Source organism: Chiloscyllium punctatum, chromosome 30 (genome assembly GCF_047496795.1).
Source record: "Chiloscyllium punctatum isolate Juve2018m chromosome 30, sChiPun1.3, whole genome shotgun sequence".
Lineage (NCBI taxonomy): Eukaryota > Metazoa > Chordata > Chondrichthyes > Orectolobiformes > Hemiscylliidae > Chiloscyllium > Chiloscyllium punctatum.
This window is the reverse complement of record NC_092768.1, coordinates 21,125,994-21,147,600: the sequence shown is the minus strand read 5'-3', so window position 1 is coordinate 21,147,600 and position 21,607 is coordinate 21,125,994. Positions and strand designations below refer to the sequence as shown.

Below are 21,607 nucleotides of genomic sequence, written 5' to 3'. Positions count from 1 at the left end.
ACTAACATTTGGTTTCCTCTTCATTTTTGGCAACTCATTCCCACCAGATGAAACCAGTTTAACGTTCCATTCAGGGTCCCCATTAAAGGAAGACCATCCTGACAGCAGACCCACTCTGGGCGATCTGAGGAACGGCCTCTCTCCGAGCTGCAGGGATGGTTTCAGAGGATTACTTCCCCAGACACATCCAGCAGCTGCTGGGAGGGAGTTGGACAAAGTTCAGCCGCAGAGAGTCAGTCACCCCCAGCATGGTCACTGGGTGACAGCTCAACACCCCTGGACGTTCAAGATGGCTCATGAGGAGAAAGATGAAGAGGGGAACATATTCCTGAAACAAGCGTGTGATTTACTAAAGCCCTGGCCGTGCTGAGCAAGCCTCCCTGCCTGAGGATAGAGAGACAGACAGACCTGAGGGGCTCATCAATGAGGACTACACTTTGCTGCAGCTCACTCCCCATCATGTCCATACAACATTTAACTGCAACTTCTGGGCCTCGGGAATCTCATGTGTGAGGAGACCAATGGGATTTCAGGAGAAAGTGTCTGGGAGGAGGAGAGGGCCCTGAGGAATTGACGGGAGGCTCAGGAATGAACTCGGAACAGAAATCAGAAGAAATCTGTTGTTCTCTTCATCTCTAGATCAGGAAAAGCTTGTCCCATGTCTGGGCAGTGTGCTGCAGGAATGGTGAGCTATTCCTGAAACGATGCACAAGGTGAGTGGACAATATGGACTCATGAACAGGTGACAAAAAACATGTTTTCGGAAAGGAATGGGCTAGGATGTGGACTTCTCCTTCCAGCCCCGAGAACTGGATTGAATTTCACTCCAGGGAGATACACATGTTCTGGTCCCGAGGCGATAGGACTCCGATGAGGAGGATTAGTTTTGGGGCTGGAGCACAGCCAGCTGCCACCACGGGCTCCTGGTTTGCTGCAATGTTTCCCGAGGGGCCTGCCCAGTGGGAGGAGAGCCAACAGCACTAACCTCTTGGGAATTGAGCCCATGACTGGGAAAGGCTGCTGTGCTGAATGGCAGTCCTGGGCTCTGTGCTCTGATGCTGGCTCTATGGTACATTGAGGAGATCCTGGATGATCAATAGACAATAGGTGCAGGAGGAGGCAATTCTGCCCTTCAAGCCAGCACCACCATTCATTATGATCATGGCTGATCATTCCTGTCTTATCCCCATAACCCTTTATTCCACTATCCTTAAGAGCTCTATCCAGAGACTTGGCCTCATCGGTTTTCTGGGACAGAGCATTCCATACGTCCACCACTCTCTGGGTGAAGACGTTTCTCTTCTATTCTGTTCCAAGTGGCCTACCCCTTATGTTTAAACTGTGTACCCTGATTTGGGACTCACCCATCAGCAGAAACATGCTTCCTGCCTCCAGAGTGTCCAATTCTTTAATAATCTTATAGAACATAGAACATAGAACAATACAGCACAGAACAGGCCCTTCGGCCCACGATGTTGTGCCGAACATTTGTTCTAAACATTTGTGGGAGGCACAGTGGCACAGTGGTTAGCACTGCTGCCTCACAGCACCGGAGACCCGGGTTCAATTCCCGCCTCAGGCGACTGACTGTGTGGAGTTTGCACATTCTCCCCGTGTCTGCGTGGGTTTCCTCCCACAGTCCAAAGATGTGCAGGTTAGGTGAATTGCTCATGCTAAATTGCCCGTAGTGTTAGGTAAGGGGTAAATGTAGGGTTATGGGTGGGTTGCGCTTCGGCGGGTCGGTGTTGGGCTGAAGGGCCTGTTTCCACACTGTAATGTAATCTAATTTAGCTTACGTACCTATCCAATTGCCGTTTAAAGGTCACCAATGATTCTGACTCTGCCACTCCCTCAGCCCCCACCACTTTCTGGGTAAAGAACCTACCCCTTTACCTTCCACCCTTCACCTTAAATTTATGTCCCCTTGTTGTACCCGTGGAAGAAGTCTCTGACTGTCTATCTATTCCCCTGATCATCTTATAAACCTCTATCAAGTCACTCCTCATCCTTCGCCGTTCCAATGAGAAAAGGCTTAGCACTCTCAACCTATCCTCGTATGACCTATTCTCCATTCCAGGCAACATCCTGGTAAATCTCCTCTGCACCCTCTCCAAAGCTTTCACATCTTTCCGAAAGTGAGGTGACCAGAACTGCACACAGTACTCCAAATGTGGCCTTACCAAGGCCCTGTACAGTTGCAACATCACCTCACGACTCTTGAATTCAATCCCTCTCCTAATGAACACTAATACACCATAGGCCTTCTTACAAGCTCTATCCACCTGAGGGCAACTTTCAAAGATCTATGAACATAGACCCCAAGATCCCTCTGCTCCTTCCCTTACTAAGAACCCTACCGTTAACCCTGTATTCCGCTTTCTTATTTGGCCTTCCAAAATGGACAACCTCACACTTGACAGGGTTGAACTCCATCTGCCACTCCTCAGCCCAGATCTGCATCATATCTAAGTCCCTTTGCAGCCAACAACAGCCCTCCTCAATATCCACAACTCCACCAATCTTTGTGTCGTCTGCAAATTTACTGACCCACCCTTCGACTCCCTCTTCCAAGTCATTAATAAAAATTACAAACAGCAGAGGGCCCAGAACTGATTCCTGCGGAACTCCACTTGTAACTAGGCTCCAGGCTGAATATTTACCATCTACCACCACTCTCTGAGTTCGACCGGTTAGCCAGTTCTCTATCCAACTGAAGGAGAAAGTGAGGACTGCAGATGCTGGAGATCAGAGCTGAAAATGTGTTGCTGGAAAAGCGCAGCAGGTCAGGCAGCATCCAAGGAACAGGAGAATTTGCCTTATGCCCGAAACTTCGATTCTCCTGTTCCTTGGATGCTGCCTGACCTGCTGCGCTTTTCCAGCAACACATTTTCAGCTCTATCCAACTGGCCAAATTTCCCTGTATCGCATGCCTCCTGACTTTCCGCATAAGCCTACCATGGGGAACCTTATCAAATGCCTTACTAAAATCCATGTACACTATATCCACTGCTCTACCCTCATCCATATGCTTGGTCACCTCCTCAAAGAGTTCAATAAGACTTGTAAGGCAAGACCTACCCCTCACAAATCCGTGCTGGCTGTCCCTAATCAAGCAGTGTCTTTCCAGATACTCATAAATCCTATTCCTCAGTACCCTTTCCATTGCTTTGCCTACCACCGAAGTAAGACTAAGTGGCCTGTAATTCCCGGGGTTATCCCTATTCCCTTTTTTGAACAGGGGCACAACATTCGCAACTCTCCAGTCCCCTGGTACCGCACCCATTGACAGTGAAGATGAAAAGATCATTGCCAACGGCTCCGCAATTTCCTTTCTTGTTTCCCACATGATCCTAGGATATATCCCACAAGGCCAGGGACACTTGTCTATCCTCAAGTTTTTCAAAATGCCTAACACATCTTCCTTCTTAACAAGTATCTCCTCGAGCTTACCAGTTCGTTTCATACGCTCCTCTTCAACAATACGGTCCCCCTCATTCATAAATACTGAAGAAAAGTACTCATTCAAGACCTCTCCTATCTCTCCTGACTCAATACACAGTCTCCTACTACTGTCCTTGATCGGACCTACCTTCGTTCTCGTCATTCTCATGTTTCTCACATACGCATAAAAGGCCTTGGGGTTATCCTTGATCCTACCCACCAAAGAGTTTTCATGCCCTCTCTTAGTTCTCCTTATCCCTTTCTTCAGCCCCCTCCTGGCTATCCTGTATCCCTCTAATGCTCTGTCTGAACCTTGTTTCCTCAACCTTATGTAAGCCTCCTTCTTCCTCCTTACAAGACATTTAACCTCCCTCATCAGCCAATGTTCCCTCACACGACCATCTCTTTCCTGCCTGACAGGTACATACATATCAAGGACACGTCGTATCTGTTCCTTGAAAAAGTTCCACATTTCAACGACATCCTTCCTTGACAGCCTATGCTCCCAACTTATGCTCCTCAGATCCTGTCTTACAACATCGTATTTACCCTTCCCCCAATAGTAAAACCTACCCTGTTGCATGCACCTATCTCTCTCTCCATAACCAAGGTGAAAGTCACAGAATTGTGGTCACCATCACCAAAATGCTCACCCACTAACAAGCCCATCACTTGTCCCGGTTCGTTACCAAGTACCAAATCCAATATGGCCTCCCCTCTGGTTGGACAATCTACATACTGAGTTAGAAAAGCTTCCTGGACACACTGCACACACACCGCCCCGTCCAATCTATTTGATCTGAAGAGCTTCCAATCAATATTTGGGAAGTTGAAATCACCCATGACTATGACCCTGTGGCTTCTGCACCTTTCCAAAATCTGTTTCCCAATCTGTTTCTCCACATCTCTGCTGCTATTGGGGGGCCTATAGTAAACACCCAACAAGGTGACTGCTCCTTTCCTATTTCTGACTTCAGCCCATACTACCTCCAAAGGCAGATCCCCCTCAAACTGCCTTTCTACAGCCATTATACAATTTCTAATTAGCAACGCCACCCCCCTCTCCTTTTTTACCACCCTCCCTAATCTTACTGAAACATCTGTAACCAGGAACCTCCAACAACCATTCCTGTCCCTCTTCTATCCACGTTTCTGTGATGGCCACAACATCGTAGTCTCAAGTACCGATCCATGCCTTAAGTTTACCCACCTTATTTCTGATACTCCTTGCATTGAAGTATACACACTTGAACCCATCTCTGTGTCCGCAAGTATTCCCTGTCAGTGCTACCTTCTCCACAGCCTCCCAATGTTCTTGGACATCCTGAAAATCAGCTAATCTACTTGCTGGACTACAAGTCCGGATCCCATTCCCCTGCAAAATTAGTTTAAACCCCCCGAAGAGTGCTAGCAAACCTACCTCCCAGGATATTGGTGCCCTTCTGGTTCAGGTGCAACCCGTCCTGCTTGTACAGGTCCCACCTTCCCCAGAATGCAGTCCAATTGTCCAAATACCTGAAGTCCTCCCTCCTGCACCATCATTGCAGCCACGTGTTCAACTGCACTCTCTCCCTATTCCTTGCCTCACTGTCACATGTCACCGGCAACGTCTCAATCAGATCCCTCTCAGCCTTCTAAACTCAAGCGTATAGAAGCCCAGTTGCTCCAATCTTTCAGCGTAAGATAGTCTCGCCATTCTGGGAATTGACCTCGTGAACCTATGCTGCAGTCCCTCAATAGCCAGAATGTCTTTCCTCAAATTTGGAGACCAAAACTTTGCACAATATTCCAGGTGCGGTCTCACCAGAGCCCTGTACAGCTGCAGAAGGACCTCTTTACTTCTATACTCAATTCCTCTTGTTATGAAGGCCAGCATGCTATTAGCTTTCTTCACTACCTGCTGTACCTGCATGCTTCCTTTCATTAACTGATATTCAAGAACACCCAGATCTCGTTGTACTGCCCCTTTACGTAACTTGACTCCATTTAGGTAGTAATCTGCCTTCCTGTTCTTGCCACCAAAGTGGATAGCCACACATTTATCCACATTAAACTGCATCTGCCATGCCTCTGTCCACTCACCTAGCCTGTCTAGGTCACCCTGTATTCTCCTAACATCCTCCTCACATTTCACCCTGCCACCCAGCTTTGTGTCATGAGAGCCTTTGATAAGTCCTTGCTGTTGACACTGGATCCTCTTTCAGCCTGGGAATACATAGAGTCATAGAGATGTACAGCATGGAAACAGACCCTTCGGTCCAACCTGTCCACGCCAAGCAGATATCCCAGCCCAATCTAGTCCCACCTGCCAGCAACCGACCCATATCCCTCCAAACCCTTCCTATTCACATAACCATCCAAATGCCTCTTAAAGGTTGCAATTGTACCAGCCTCCACCACATCCTCTGGCAGCTCATTCCATACACGTACTACCCTCTGCGTGAAAAAGTTGCCCCTTAGGTCTCTTTTATACCTTTCCTCTCTCGCCCTAAACCTATGCCCTCTAGTTCTGGACTCCCCAACCCCAGGGAAAAGACTTTGCCTATTTATCCTATCCATGCCCCTCATAATTTTGTAAACCTCTATAAGGTCACCCCTCAGCCTCCGACGCTCCAGGCAAAACAGCTCCAGCCTGTTCAGCCTCTCCCTGTAGCTCAGATCCTCCAACCCCTGGCAACATCCTTGTAAAACTTTTCTGATCCCTTTCAAGTTTCACAACATCTTTCCAATAGGAAGGAGACCAGAATTGCATGCAATAATCCAACAATGGCTTAACCAATGTCCTGTACAGCTGCAACATGACCTCCCAACTCCTGTACTCAATACTCTGACCAATAAAGGAAAGCATACTAAACACCTTCTTCACTATCCTATCTACTTGCAACTCTGCTTTCAAGGAGCTATGAACCTGCATTCCAAGGTCTCTTTGTTCAGCAACACTCCCGAGGACCTTACCAATACAATTGGATGGCGAGGTGAGAATGTGGTGCCCATTGAAGTGAAAGAGACTGGGTCTCATGGAGAACTCATGTCCCCTTAAGCACTCCCCCTGCCCCCTCTGGGAGAGGGAGATACAATCTGAGGGAGAATTGCTGCCGTGTGTCCGGTTTGATGGAAACCCTTGGGGTTGAATCTCCCAGGGAATGGGGGGGGTGAAATTCCCTGGACTGAACCAGCAGCGAGCCTGGAGAAATGGTGGAAACGACACCAACAGGATTCCCACTCGTCTCCTGCCCAAGCTGCAGCCAATTCTGGGCCTGCCCTTTCGGAAGGATGTCAAGGCCGAAGGGATGGTGCAAGGGGAGATTTCCTAGAATGGGACCAGGGATGAGGCACTTCAGTTCTGTGCAGTGACTCCCACAGTGAGGATTGAGAAGATCCTGGTGGATTGTAAGGGAGAGGTGAGGAGGCGCTGGACAATAAGTTTCAGCTTGTGTTTCCCCCAGAGTCAAACACAACTTGGCCATCCGTGTCTGGGACTGCTTTGGGACTGAAGGATATGAAGGAGAGCAGCAGGCTGCCAGTCACTCCCAGGACAAAACCCCCACCCCCTCCCATCCTCTCTCCACCCACCTACCCCACTCCCAACCGACCTTCCCTCTCACCTCCCGGCTTCAGGGATTCCCTGTCGCTGCTCTAACGCTGTTTATTCCTCATTCTGCTCTGGGGGCTGTCTCCGCCTCTCAGAGTGGGCGGGGCCGAGAGCAGCCAATACCAAGAATTCCTTGAGGATTGCACTGACCTCCCTGAGGGAGTGACTGAGCTGAATGTGTTCTGCGGCGCAGGGAAACTGAAACTGAAAATAGATGGAATCCGGAAGTGCTGAGGGTGGACATGGATATCAAACAGGTCAAAACAATGACTGCAGATGCTGGAAACCAGATTCTGGATTAGAGTGGTGCTGGAAGAGCACAGCAGTTCAGGCAGCATCCAAGGAGCAGGAAAATCGACGTTTCGGGCAAAAGCCCTTCATCAGGAATACCAAACAACATGGATTTCAAACAGCATTTCCTGAGTTTGACCGAGGAGGTAATCTGTCCCATTTGTCTGGATTTCTTCACCGATCCGGTTTCACTGGATTGTGGACACAACTTCTGCCGCTTCTGTATCACCCAGAGTTGGGAAAAGCAGGAGAGAATCTCCTGCCCGGAATGTAGACAGGAGTTTCCAGACAGAAACCTCAGGGTAAATCGGGCCTTAGCGAATCTATCTGAGAAAGTTCGAAAGTTAAGTCGGAATCCGCAAGAGAAGGGAAGTAAACGTCACTGTGAGGAACATCAGGAAGAACTGAAGGTTTTTTGTGAAATTGACGAGAAATTGATTTGTGTAAATTGTGTAGTTTCCCGGGAACACAGGGAGCACCGCTTCATCCCGATTGAAGAAGCGGTTGGAATCTACAAGGTAAAAGGAAACCGATTCCATCTTCTGATTATTTCATCACATTTTCATGATCTAATACTTTTATTTTCTGATTTTCTCTCCCAATCCCAGGATCGGGTGAAATCTTCCTTGGAATCTCTCACAGGGAAGAAATCGGCGGCTATAGAAATGGAGCGGCAGCAGAAACAGAAGATTTCCCAAATTCGGGTAAAATTTCCCTGAGCTCAGCTTCCAAATTTGATTCCCTCCTTTGTTGTATTTTACTGCAGAAGCAGATTGTCTCTATATTTGCTCTTTTAGGTGCAATCCCAAAATCTACAGAGCTGCATCAAATCCGAGTTCACTAAAATACACCAGTTTCTCACTGAGAAAGAGCAGCGTTTACTCCGAGATCTCAGGGAACAAGAGGAAAACATTCTCAGAACAATGCAGCAAAATCTTGGCAAAATTCACAAGAATTTAAATTCTCTTCAGGAGAAACTCTCAAAGTTGGAAAAACAGTTGGAACAAAAAGACGGAGTGATATTTCTGCAGGTGAGGGATTATATTTAATTTTAGTTCACGGAAAGTAAACTCAGAATGTGATCCTCATAAATTGTTCCCATCCTCCGTCATTCCTCCAATATCCCTTTCTGCTCCTCTTTCCCTCATGTGTTTGTCCACTCTCCTGTTTCATACATTTTCCTCAATCTCATTGATGATTGTGGCTTTCACTATTGAAATTCTCCTCACGATTAAAAGGCTAAATTAAAAAAGCAGTCGACAATTCACAGCTCCAGCCCAAGATGCAAGTGATTTATTCACATCCATGCGGAAAACCTTTCAAATTACAAGTTGATGTATTTCAAAAATATTGTTTATTCATAAAAGTCTGTATATCCATACAATATTATTAGAGCTGTTCGATTCTGTATAGTCTTTACATATAGAGTCAGATTCAGAGAGATATAGCATGGAAATAGACCCTTCAGTCCAACTTGTCCATACTGAACAGATATTCGAAATTAATTTGTCTCAATTTCTTGCATTTGGTCCATGTCCCTCTAAACCCTTCCTTCATATTCATATACCGACCCTGATATCTTTTAAATGTTATAATTGTATCTGGGAGAACAAACAAACCCAGTGCTTTTCTTACTTGTACAAGACAATATTTACAAACATTTGAGGCACTGGGAGGGTCTGATAACTGAGTGCACCTCCATCTAACTTCAGCAGAAAGATTTTAGATGATGGTCTTTACCCACTGCGCCTTGCAGCAGCTGCCCTAGGCTTTAGTCCATCTCTCAACACGTGGTCCTGGACCTTGGAATGTGCCAGTCTGTAACACTCAGTTGAGGTCAACACCTCGCCCTGGAAGACCGACAGGTTTCGATCAGACCAAAGAGCATCTTTCACTGAGTTGATGGTCCTCTGAGTACAGTCGATGTTTGTCTCACTGTGTGTCCCAGGGATCAGACCGTACAACACAGAGTCACGCGTCACTGAGCTACTGCGGATGAAACTTGACCAACGCCACTGCATCTTTCTCTAGGCTTTCTTTGTAAAGGCACATTCCAGCAGGAGATGTGCGACAGTCTCTATCTTCCACAGCCACTTCAAGGGCAACGTGTGCAGTTGGAGAGACTCTGGGTATATATGAAAGATCTCACAGGTAGTACCCTTCTCACCAGCAACCAAGCAACATCCTGGTGCTTGTTAAGAAGTTCTGGCAATGCCTTTGACAATCTGCTCAAGGAACAAGCCGACAAGACCCACCCACTCATTCCCTGCAGGCTCTTGGGGATGATCTGTGCTGATGAATTGTGGTTAAAGGTGTTTTTGTTTGTAAATTTCTACCTGGAGGACAGGTGATATGGAACGGTCCAACTACTTGGAGCACTCTGCTAATACAAGGCCAGTCCCACCCTTCCCAACACCAGGGACAGGTAGAACCTCAGTACATAGTGAGACTTGGTGTTTGGTGCAGCTTGATGCAGCCACACACAAAGGTGGCCATCAGGATGAGGGTGATCTTGGGTATATTCTTTCCCCCATTATCCAGAGGTTTGTACATGGTGTTCCTGTGACATGTCCACCTTCGACCTCCAGATGAAGTGGAAGATGACTCGGGTAATTGCAGCAATGCAGGTTCTGGGAATGGGCCCGACCTGCCCCTCATACAACAGTGAGAGTATCTCACACCTAATAACCAGATTTTTAACCTGCAATGGAGAGGAAATGCTGCTTCCAAAGGACCAGTTTCTGTCTTACCTTGGCAATACTCTCCTCTCAAGGTTTTGTGCATGCCCCAGCTCCTCTGAGCATATTCCCAGCACCTTCAGGTAATCTGTCCTGATGGCGAAAGGCATGAAGGATTGGTCAGCCCAGTTCCCAAAGTACATGACCTTGCTCTTGCCTTGATTTACCTTGGCTGCTGAGACCAGTTCAAACTGGTCGTTGATGCTTATGAGTCTGTGCACGTGACAGCAGGTCTGAGCAGAAAACAGTGACATCATCCATGTACAGGGAGGCTTTCCCTTGTAGGCCTCCGCTGCCTGGAATAGTCACCCCATCTCAGGCTGACGTCCTTCCTGATGGACTCAGCAAAGGGCTATATACAACGCACAAACAAGGCAGGAGAGAGTAGGCAGCCCTGCCTGACTCTGGATCTGATCGGGAAGCTGTCTCATTCCCACCCATTAATTGAGACTGCACTAAGGATGTTGGTGTAGAGCAGTCAGATTCAATTGCAGATTCCCTCCCAAAGCCCATTTTGGAGAGCAAGTCCCACATGTCAGTGTGTGATGTCCTGTCAAAGGCCTTTTCCTGGTTCAGGCTGCTAAGGCAGGTATCCACCACCCCTGTCCTACAGGCAGGCCATTGTATCCCTGAGGAGCACATTACAAATAGTCTGGATGTTTATACACAAAGCACAGTTACATACCTCATCCTGGGTAGACAATCTACTTATCACTGGGCTGGGTACATTTGACAGGTTCTAACTGCTAACTAAACCTCAACATGGCTGTGCATCCTTTCAGTAAAATGCAGCCTTACGAGAGTTAAGTGAGGTAAAAATATTTGATACTTAATGTATGCTCCCTGAAAACAGTGGAAACACACAGTCACACAGCATGGAAACAGACCCTTCGGTCCAACCAGTCCAGGCTGTCCATAATCCCAAACTAAACTAGTCCCACCTGCCTGCCCTTGGCCCATATCCCTCCAAGCATTTCTGATCAATGTACTTGTCTAAATGTCTTTTAAATGTTGTAACTGTACCCACATTCACACTTCCTTTGTAAGTTCACTCAACACACAAACTACTCTCTGTGTGAAAGAAGTTGCTCCTTATAGTTTTTTTTTAAGTTTCACCTCTCACCATAAAAATATTCACCCTAATTTTGACATCCTCTTCCCAAGGGAAAAGACACCTGCCATTCACTTTGTCTGTACCCCTGATTATTTTATAAACCTCTCAGGTCACATCTCGACTTCCAGTGAAAGAAACTCCAGCCGATCCAGCATCTCTTTCCAATTCAAACCCTCCATTCCTGTCAACATCCTGGTAAATCTCTTCCGAACTCTCTAGCTTCACGATATCCTTTCTACGTCATGGAGACCAGAACTGGACACAGTACTCCAGAAGAGGCCTCACCAATGTCCTGTACAACCTCAACATAATGTTCCAACTCAGATACTTAAAGGACTGAACAATGAAGGCAAACATTCTAAAGGGCTTCTTAACCACCCTGTATACACGTGAGGAAAACTTCAAAAGAATTATGAATTTGAAAACCGAGGTGTCATTGTTTTACAACACTGCTCAAGGCCCGACCTTTAATTGTATAAATCCTGTCTTTGTTTATTTTATCGAAATGGCATACCTTGCATTTATCCAAATTAAACATAAAATGTTTTAAAAATTAAACACAATTTCCTCATAGTTAAATACCTGACTTTCCAATTAGGTGTCGCTAAATAGTATTTCATGTCCTGATTGGTCAGAAGGTGCAAACCTGACTCTTCAGGAATTTTGGACCTGAGAATTAACTTTGCCAGTGTTCAGTTCCTTTGCCTCAGGTTCATTGGCTAGTACTGACATGGTTTTGTGTTATGACCTGAAACTGTGTGGAGACACCTGTTTTCTTTGGGAATTCTATGTGTCAAATTGCACTGTATTGCAACAACCTAGAGAGTTAGAGATTGCGTTTGTTTTATGAGCAGTCAATATTTTAAAGGGGAAAAGGCATCGTTTGTGTTTTTCATTTCCCTCACACACCTATCCCATGTGGGATGCAGTTCTCTGTGAGTGACTTTCCACGCTATGGACTGTTCTGCTTTAGCTCTTTATTTCCTTGCTATCCCTGATACTATTGAGGTGTTCTTGTCTTTTATTTTACACTATTTTGTTTCACTTCCCTCTTCACTCTCTCAATAAAGACATTTCTCATGAACTCCCCATTCAATTTAATTGTGATTTAGATTGTTGGGGCAGAATGACCAAATAAATCATTCAATACTTCTGGCATCAAAGAGTTCATTGAAATTTCACAGGTGGCAAGAGACTGTCTGAAAATCCAGAGTTCTTCAATGAATAAAAGAAAGACATACATTTCTATACACATTTTCAGCCTGCCTTTAGCAATTACAAACCAATCATAATTAATTAATTAATTACATACACTTCCAATTTCAGAAATACTGTGACTGCGTGGCCTGAGATGGACAGGCGCGTGGTCAACCCACAGGCCTCTATGTTCTCATGAAGCTTCCCAGATTCTCTTATGTCCCTTCTTGGGGCTTTTCATAGTGGATGCTATATTCAATCTTGTTAGCCATACTCCTTCTCAGTCACTTGCCAGCTCCATTCATTGCCAATAATTTATCACGAAGGACCTCTTGAATTCTGTCATGCAATTCATTTTTCCGACTAATCTTGCTATTGGTGATATAAAGGATGCTAATTTTTATGAATTGTTATAAAATTTGTTACATCAGTTCCAATAAAGTTCTATGGTCATACCTAATGTTAGAATTCTTTAGCTAAGGATTGTGAGCAGTTTCTTTCTCACCCAACCTTGGAATGTCAATCAAACACAGCACTTCTATCTTGTAACTATAATTATAACAACTTCTTTGCACATGCTGGAAGTGGGATTTTCTTTATATAAGTGTGTAAATCTATAACTAATTCAGAATCTATGCCTATCATTATTTGAAGAATCTTGACTAAAATCTACATTTGTAACAGATTTACAAATTAAATGTAGGTTTCTGATGTGAAATGCTCTTATCTATGTCTCCTGTGTAAGCAACTGCAGCTGCATCTTCAGATAACTGTGAGGCCTGCTGTGCCATCTCAATTCTGTTATCTTGGGTTCACAGAGCTACCGTTGTTATAACTTATGCAGACATATTTAGCAAAATATTTTACCAAGTTCTCTAGAGCTACTGTAAGCCATGTTCTGCTGCTTTTGTCATGGGCAACCACTGGGCATTTTGTGCTGCTCTCAATCATGGGCTGCTCTAACAGGATTATGTATTTGAACACAGATTTTCTGGTTCCTTTGAGGTGGAAACATCTTCACTGAATCAAACAGATCAATCCCTTCATAATTTTTAACATCTAAGTCAGATCTTCTCTTTTCTTGAGTGAAGTCGGTTAATGTTTACTGGCACCGTTTGCAATTCCTTAATTTTTACTTTACTTCCTCCAGTGCTTCAGTATATTTTGTGTGCCATTCTTATTCTGTTCCAGAACTGCAGCAATCAGAGACAGCAGCTTGGAGCAATGTGAGTGTAATTACTACTTTCTTGATAAAGTCAGTCAGTCTCTGTCAACTCAGATTTGTGCTTTGTTTATTTCAGGAGGAAGTATCTGGGAAGATGAGGTAGGACATGCACTTTACTGAAACTCAGTGCAAGTTGGTGAAATTGCTCAGAAAGGTTTTCAATGAACTTATGATAATCTTTTTAATATTTACAGGATGAGCCATGACACTGGTCATGCACTGTCACTAACAGATGGTGTCCTGTCCACTGAAAGCTTGAACATCGTTTTACCATTTCCAGTGTGGAGAGAAATGGTGGGAGCTATTAAACCTGGTAAAGCTCAGCTACGTTTCTTTGTTCTGTATTTATATTCTGTTATTTGGATTGTTATGTTTACAAATACCATAGATATATAACTAAGCACTTAGTTAAAAAGAAAGCTGGATAATAATGGCTCAGACTGTCTTTGACATCAATATAGCATGTAACTTGGTGTAACATAAAGAAGCATTAAGAAACTTCAGCAAAACTGAGTCAATGGGAATCGGGGGAAATCTCTCCACTGGTTAGAGTCATACCAAGCACAGAGGAAGATGATTGTGATTGTTCAAGATCAATCATCTCCACTCCAGGACATTTCTGTGGGAGTTCACTAATAACCCAACCTCAACAGCCTTCTGCAGTAAAGAATTCCCCAGATTCACAATTCTCAGAAAGAAGAAATTCCTCCTTATCTTGTTCTTAAATGTGTAACTGTTTACTCTGAGATTATACCCTGTGGTCCGAGGATGTCCAAGAGGTGGAATGATGTCCTTCCACAGCTACCCGGTCAAGTCTTCTCAGAATCAGGTAGATTTCAATAAAGGCAACTTCTCATTTTCTATATTCCAATGAGTACAGGATCAATTTACTCAACCTCTCCTCATATCATAGCCCTTCCATGCCTGGTATCAACCCAGTGAAACTTCTCTGTAGGCCTCCAATGCCAAAATACTTATCCTTTCAAAAGCCATTTGACAATAGGAAATATTTGAAGTCCCTGCTGCCCATTATCTGTGACCACCACCTCCAGGGGTCCATATATTGTAAAATATGTTCACAGTATTGCAGCTGTGACTGACTAATTAACAACCCCAATCAGATTAACAACCCCAATCAGGGAACTCATTGCTTTTCATATCAACCTGGCCGAGCTCGTCACAATCACTACATCCCTCTCCCTCTGAGCCTGAGGACACAGGCCAGTTCTTTCCCTTGCAGCTCTGCCTGAAGTGTTTTTGACACCGGCTCAGATTCCTCCGATTCTGCCTTGGATAAGGGCAACGTGTAACGTACAGCAGCTCTCTCCTCTTGTACCCCAACCTTCTCGGAAGGAATTCATTCTCTTCTTCAGGTGGCAATGTCCACTATGTCCATCTTTGATTCTGAGGTCTCTTCAACCCTTAGTGCTGAGGGAGAGCCCATAGGCCCTGCCAGCCTTTCTGACTGTTCCCAGGAGCCGGGCGCATTTTGCTTCTGCCCTGTTTGTGAGTTTGCAGCTTTCATGTGGTCCACATGCTTGTTCAGGACTGTTGCACCTCCCCAAACTTTATACATCAGTGGACCTGACCTCACGTTGACCACTCAGGATCATTCAGGGTCATTTCCTCCACCAAACATTGTTCCCCAAAGTGAAGTGTCTCTGTCATTTCGCGGAGTCTTTGTCTGTCACTGGTATTCCTGATGCTGTTTTACCCTCCCCCGCCTCCATCCAGGTCCAGGAAGATCAGGTTTAACCTGGTGCCGAGTCTTCACTCCATCAGCAACTCTGCTGGTGCTATTTCTGTAGCTGCATGAGGCATGATCCTCTTATCAAATAGAAACTGGGACAGTTTGGTATCTGGTTAGGCTGCAGGTTGTTTCTTTAAGCTCGCTTTCAAAGTTTGGACTGCTCTTTTTGCCAGACCATTGGATGATGGATGGTATGGAATTGTTCTTATATGTTGAATGCTCTTTGACTTTAGCAAGTCCTCACTGTCCCTGCCAGTGAATGATGGCCCATTATCCGTGACCAACACTTACGGAAGTCCCTGTGTTGCAAAAGACATGCGCAGTTTTGCTATCATCGCGTTTGACGAATGAACGCTATACACATCCAACTACATTAAGTGGGTGTCCACAATGACCAAGAACATTGACCCCATGAAAGGACCTGTATAATTGACATATAACTGAGTCCATGGTTTACCTGGTCATTCCCAAGAATGTTGTGTCCTTGTTGGCACTCTGGGCACTGGCCCATCAATGCATACAATACTGGCCACCAGACACAAAAAGTCTCGCCAACATTTTCATATTGTAAAGCCCTGGAAGAGCCTAGTAAAGTTCAGCCGGGATTTGGTGACAACCTTCACACAGGATATTTACTCTTGCTTCCCATAATAATATGCCATTTTCTACTGTGATCTGATCTCTCCGGATACAGAAAGGTTTTAGTGCTGGGTATGATGGCCCTTTGGTTTCCCCCATCACCACCAGCTGTTTCAGTTTTGCCAGGACCAGATCTTTCTGCATCCAATGTCTGATATTGTCAGCTGTGACTGGAAATTTGAAACCATTTTGGACTCATGCAGTGGCAGTACCACTGGATGTATATCTGCCAGTGGGAAGCAGCTCAATGCATCCACATTTGCTCCCTGGCCTCCCAGACAGTGTTTCAACTTGTAATTGTATGGACGTAATATTAGAGCCCACTGCTGAATTCAGCCTGAAGGTATGGGCTGCATTGCCTTGTCCTCTTTAAGTAGACCTAGCAGGGTTCTGTGATCCATTATGATTACAAATCCAAGTCCAGAAAGGTATAGCTGGAACTTCTTGAGTCCAAATATGGCCATCGAACCTTCCTTCTCATATCTGGGCTTATTTACGCTCTGCATTAGCCGAAGTCCTGGATGCATACACTATTGGGTGTTCCTCTCCATTGGGCCAACCATGAGCTAAAACTACCCCGAGACCATCCGGGGAAATATCACTAACAATACCAGATCTCACTTGAGATGATTGTGTGCCTTTCACCTTTGAGGGTGAGAGCTTTCAGGGAAGTGAAGAAACAACAATGGCTTCGCGATGCAAACATTTCCAAGGCAGATCCTTTTTTTGGAGTTGATGCAAAAGTGCCAGGATGGAGGCCAGATTATGGATGAACTTTCCATAATAATTCACCAGCCCAAGGAAAGCCCTCAGTTCAGGTACAGACATGGGAGCAAGGGCACTTTTGATCGCCCTCACTTTATCTTCCAGTCGGTGTAACCCAGTCTTCTCGTCTCTGTAGCTCAAGTAGGTCACTTAGGGAGCTCGAAACACACATTTTCCCTTCTAAGGCGTACGCCCACCTGGGAGAAACATTCAAGGACTGTGTCCAAGTTCTCTCAGTGCTCCTTATTGGTCTTCCCTGTTGTTAGCACATCATCTAAATAAATGGCAACCTGAGGTAGACCTTGTAAATTGTTCTCTGTTGTCCATAGAAAAATTACACAGGCTGATGATACCTCAAATGGCAGACTCGTGTTCTGGGAAATTGTTATGGGTATTAATTGTAGCATATTTCTGGGAACCATTTTGAGCTACAATTGCAGGAATGCATGACTCATGTCTGGTTTTGTGAAGGACAGCCCACCTCCCCTCCAGCTTTGTGCATAAATCCTCTGTGCGATGAATTGGGGATTTATCCAGCTGTGAACCGCGGTTTGTTGTTTGTTTCAAATCCCCACAAAGGCAAACCGACCCATTGGGCTTCACAATCAGTCCGACCGGTGCTGTCCATTCCACAAACTGGACTGGTTTGGTAGCTCCTTCACTTTCCAGCTTTCTGATTTCTCCATCTATGTTTGCCCATAAAGCAAATGGCTCTGAGTGACCCTTGCAGAATTGCTTCCTGGTCAACATGCAAGGTGGCCCTGTGTCCTTTGGTAGTTCCCTAAACCTTCCCTAAAAATGTCCAGCTCGACATTAGGACTTCATTCAGGCTGCCATTTACTAATCGAGAAATGTTGAGCCAGTCTCCGTGAATCTTTCTCAACCAATTCTACCCCACCCAGCTTGGGCCTGACTCTTTTACTACAGTCAGTGGGAACTGAACCAGCTGCTTCTCACAAGACCCTGGAACCAAAATTGTCCCCTTAATCTGGAAAGGTTCCCCGATATAGGGATCTAGTTGATGTCTCGTGCAAAATTAAGTCCAAGGTGAAAATTGTTAATAACTGGTTGTGCGATCATTGAAATTGTACCATCCTTATCAACCTCAATAACAACCAGGTGACCATGTAACCAGTCATTTATTTTGATTGGTTCCGATTTGTTTGTTGCTAAGCAATTTGACTGTTCTAAACCAGATGCAGGTGGACTATCCAAAGTGGGCAATCTCCTGGATACCGGGCGATATATTCTCTTATGGAATTTAGGTTTAGTTGGACCCTTTTGTTGTCTAGAGTCCGCGTATGAGCAGCAACTACAATGGTTTGCCAGCCCGAATCATGAAGAGAATTTGAACTGAGGCTTGGTTTTGTTTTTGGATTTTGCCTTGGGCTGACCGAAGGACCCTCTGTTGAGAATATGTCCTGAGTGAGGCTCGGCAATTGCCTTCACTGCAGTGGTGTTCCCAAGCTTAGTCGGACTAGGGAGAGTTGTGCTTCAGCTATTAGGCACTTTTGTATGGTTACATTATTAATCCCACACACTAAATCTGCTCTGAGCAGCCTCTTCAGAGTTAAACCAAAGTCACATGCCTCTACTAGTCTTAATCTTGTCAAAATTCCTGATAAGGATTCCCCGGTTCTTGAATAGCCGAGTAAAAACAGTATCTTCTCAAAATTGGAGGAAACTTCCAGGTGGCAAATCTGTCAACTCTTGAAAGGTTTTATTATCGAGTGTTTCAGGGAAAGTTAAGCTCCTAATTACAGAAAAAACTGCAGGTCCACAAGCTATCAGGGAAATTTCTCATTGCTTTTCATCTACTCCAATGTCATCTGTGTGTAAAAACATTCTTTCCCCATACTGCACCCAGTCTTTGATGGCAGAATCAAATGAGTCAAGCTTCCCAAATATTGACATGATGCTAGACATGCTTACTCCAATTCAAAGACAATTGTTGTGAGTGAATTTCTTCAGGAGCATGTTTTACTCTCGTTGCCACTGAAATAACTCCACAGAGACTAGTATCCCGTGAGCAAGTCACCCTTTATTTGCACATGGAATGTCCTTGACACTGAGACAGTTCCCTCAGAGCATCAGAATATCTAATACTCCTGTTGTTATCTGTCAGCCAGGGCTCCCCGATTGGACCAGATTTAAATCCCCAATCAGAGAACTCACAGTCGATGAGGGTCACCTGACTAACCTCAATACAGTCACTACACTCATCACTTGCCTTCCCACCTGTTCAGTTGTCATCCTTAGACTTGGCTTTAGTCCATTCACTTTCCTCATCCAAGTCATTGATACATACAGTTAATAAATGTGACCCAGCGATGATCCCTGTGGAACCCTGTTCCAGGTTGCAATCCTGAAAATGCCCCCACAATCACAACTCCCTGTCTTCTATTAGTTAGCTAATCATCAATCCATGTTAATATATCACCTCCAATACATGGTCTCTTATTAAGTAGCCTGATGTATGGCACCTTATCAAATGCCATCTGAATATCAAAATAATGTTACATCCACTGTTTTCCCTTTATCTTTATTGCATATTACTTCTTTTAAAAATTCTAGTAAATTTGTTAGGCATGATTTTTGATCATTTTATGTACACTTTGCTGTTACATCTCTATAATAGACTTTAACATTTTCCCAAAAACAGATGCTGACCCAATTGGCATATAATTACCTCTTTTATCCCAACTTCCTTTTTAAACTGTTACAGTATCAGTTTCCAATCATCTGGGACTTTTCCAGAATCTAGGATACCTGGATGATTATGCACAATGCATCAATTTTGTAGTTACCTCCTTTAATACAGGCACACAATTCTTTATCCGAAATTCCAAAATCTGAATTTTTTTCATGAAGTGTGGAGCGTCATTTTGGCGAGTGAACAGGTGACCCATCTCCACACCCAGTCGAACCACCTCACTCTGATGTGACTTGGTGGCGTGGCCCAGCACTGGCAGGCATGAATTATGTCTCAGCGCCCATACTATTCACACCTGCATCTGCTGTTAGGTAATAGTGTTTTCATTTCACTGTGAAAATGTCATTTATTCCGAAATCTGAAAAATTCCGAATTTTGAAAAGCAACTGGCCCCAAGGATTTTGGAGAAAGGATTGTGTACCTGTATTTGAATATACAACTCACCACAGTGAGGGGATTTATCAGACTTTAGCCCCATTTGTCTCCGAGCACTTTTTTGTCGAGTGGTAGTTGATGAATTTTTTTTCTCTCCTTGTTTCTCCCCTACATAATTTGTAATTTTGGGATAATATTAGTGAAGACTGATTCCAAGTTATATTCAAGCCTCTGCCATTTCTTGATTCAATGTTATTATTTCCTCATCTTCATTCTCTAAGTGGCCTGAGTTGACTTTGCTTCTCTCTTCCTTTTTTTATGTACGTAAAGAGGCGATACACATTTCTCACAGACACATGTTCTCTTCCCCCAGACATATATAACACCCTCAAACATGCCTTTACCCCACACATCTCCCCACCTTGCTCACACATGTACTCAGATTCCTTCCATCCTCACATCTCCACTCACACATCGACTTCTCGACAGCCACACATCCACCCACTGACTCATGCACATCCACCCATACACAGACATCTCCTTGACTACCATTCAAGTATCTCCTCCATGCACACATTTCCCCCATAAACACAAGGCCATCCTCCCACATGCATGTAAGATCCCCACAAATACATCCCCCATACATATACATAACCCTACAGACATTCCTCTCCATGCAGAGGTGTACGTATGTACACACACACACACACACACACACACACACACACACATTCTCTCTCTCTCTCTCTCTCTCTCTTCCTCTCTCTCTCTCTCTCTCTGTCTTATATCCATGGACTCTCTGCACTTCTGTTTTTATCTCCTAGTATCTGTGATCCTGGATGAGGAAACAGTGAGTCCCTGACTTGAAGTGTCTGAGGATCTGAAGATTTTGAGATGGACCGGGACCCGGAGGAGACTCCCTGACACCAAGCAGAGGTTTACAGACCGTCCCTGTGCCCTGGGATCAGAGGGATTCACATCGGGGAGACATTACTGGGAGGTGGAGGTGGGAGGGAATCAGGACTGGATTCTGGGAGTAGTCTTAGAATCTGTGGAGAGGATGAGACGGGTTAGCTTGATCCCGCAAACTGGGTTCTGGATCCTTGGACAGGATGGGAATCAGCTTTATATGAACTGTTCCCCTCGAACTCCTCTCCGTGTCAATCAGATCCCCAGGAAGGTGGGAGTTTATCTCAGTTATGAATCTGGGACAGTTTCATTTTACAACGCAGACACCAAGTCCCATCTCCACACCTTCACTGGGAATAAATTCACTGGGAAACTTTATCCTTTCTTCTGGACTTGGGATGAAAACCATTTTCTGAGAATCTGCTCCGATTCCTATCTGGATCTGGGAAAAGCGCAGGGTCTTGGAATCTTTTCATCCCTAACATCAAAATAAGCTGACCCTGGGAAAGGTCAGAGGTCAGGGATTGGGGTTTAAAAAGTGCCATTGACAACAGGTTGGTTCCTAATGTGAATTTGAATTTCCTGATTATATTTTGTAAAATCCTAATCAGACTGTAAATAAAACATGTTTTGTGTTTGAGGAAATGAAAAAATTCCTCTGGTATTTTAAGTTTCTTACATCATAAGTAACAGGAAATACACAAATAGTTATTTTCAGTGAATCGGGCAGTTTGGAAATCTTGATTTTTAATGTCACTTTTCTACCATGCTGCATGGAACAGAAGTTACTGATTCTCCAAAGACCTGTTTTGTCGCTGGAGATTCAAGTGTAGTGCCAGTTTCAGCCAGAAGATGGGG

The 21,607-nt window shown here is 44.7% G+C and overlaps 1 protein-coding gene and 1 pseudogene across 2 annotated transcripts; both read left to right on the top strand.

Moving 5' to 3' along the window:
• Nucleotides 1-5,229: 5,229 nt before the first annotated feature.
• Nucleotides 5,230-15,196, top strand: LOC140455249 (nuclear factor 7, brain-like). Of its 2 annotated transcripts, XM_072549973.1 has the most exons (5): nt 5,230-7,842; nt 7,933-8,028; nt 8,122-8,355; nt 13,675-13,697; nt 13,793-15,196. In XM_072549973.1, exons 1-5 carry the CDS (start codon nt 7,432-7,434, stop codon nt 13,992-13,994), a joined length of 966 nt encoding a protein of 321 aa, XP_072406074.1. In that variant the 5' UTR covers nt 5,230-7,431; the 3' UTR covers nt 13,995-15,196. The 2 variants fall into 2 exon arrangements, with proteins under 2 accessions (XP_072406074.1, XP_072406075.1); XM_072549974.1 differs by lacking the exon at nt 13,675-13,697 and having other exon boundaries at nt 5,232-7,842; nt 13,793-13,912.
• Nucleotides 15,197-20,630: 5,434 nt separating this feature from the next.
• On the top strand, nt 20,631-21,247 carry LOC140455107 (E3 ubiquitin-protein ligase TRIM39 pseudogene; annotated as a pseudogene).
• Nucleotides 21,248-21,607: the final 360 nt, after the last annotated feature.

Bases quoted from the DNA above. Each gene is read 5' to 3' on its own strand.
- LOC140455249 (XM_072549973.1), top strand. From the start codon at position 7,432: ATGGATTTCAAACAGCATTTCCTGAGTTTGACCGAGGAGGTAATCTGT. The intron at 7,843-7,932 runs GTAAAAGGAAAC...TCCCAATCCCAG, and splicing joins AAGCGGTTGGAATCTACAAG to GATCGGGTGAAATCTTCCTT. The intron at 8,029-8,121 runs GTAAAATTTCCC...TTGCTCTTTTAG, and splicing joins AGAAGATTTCCCAAATTCGG to GTGCAATCCCAAAATCTACA.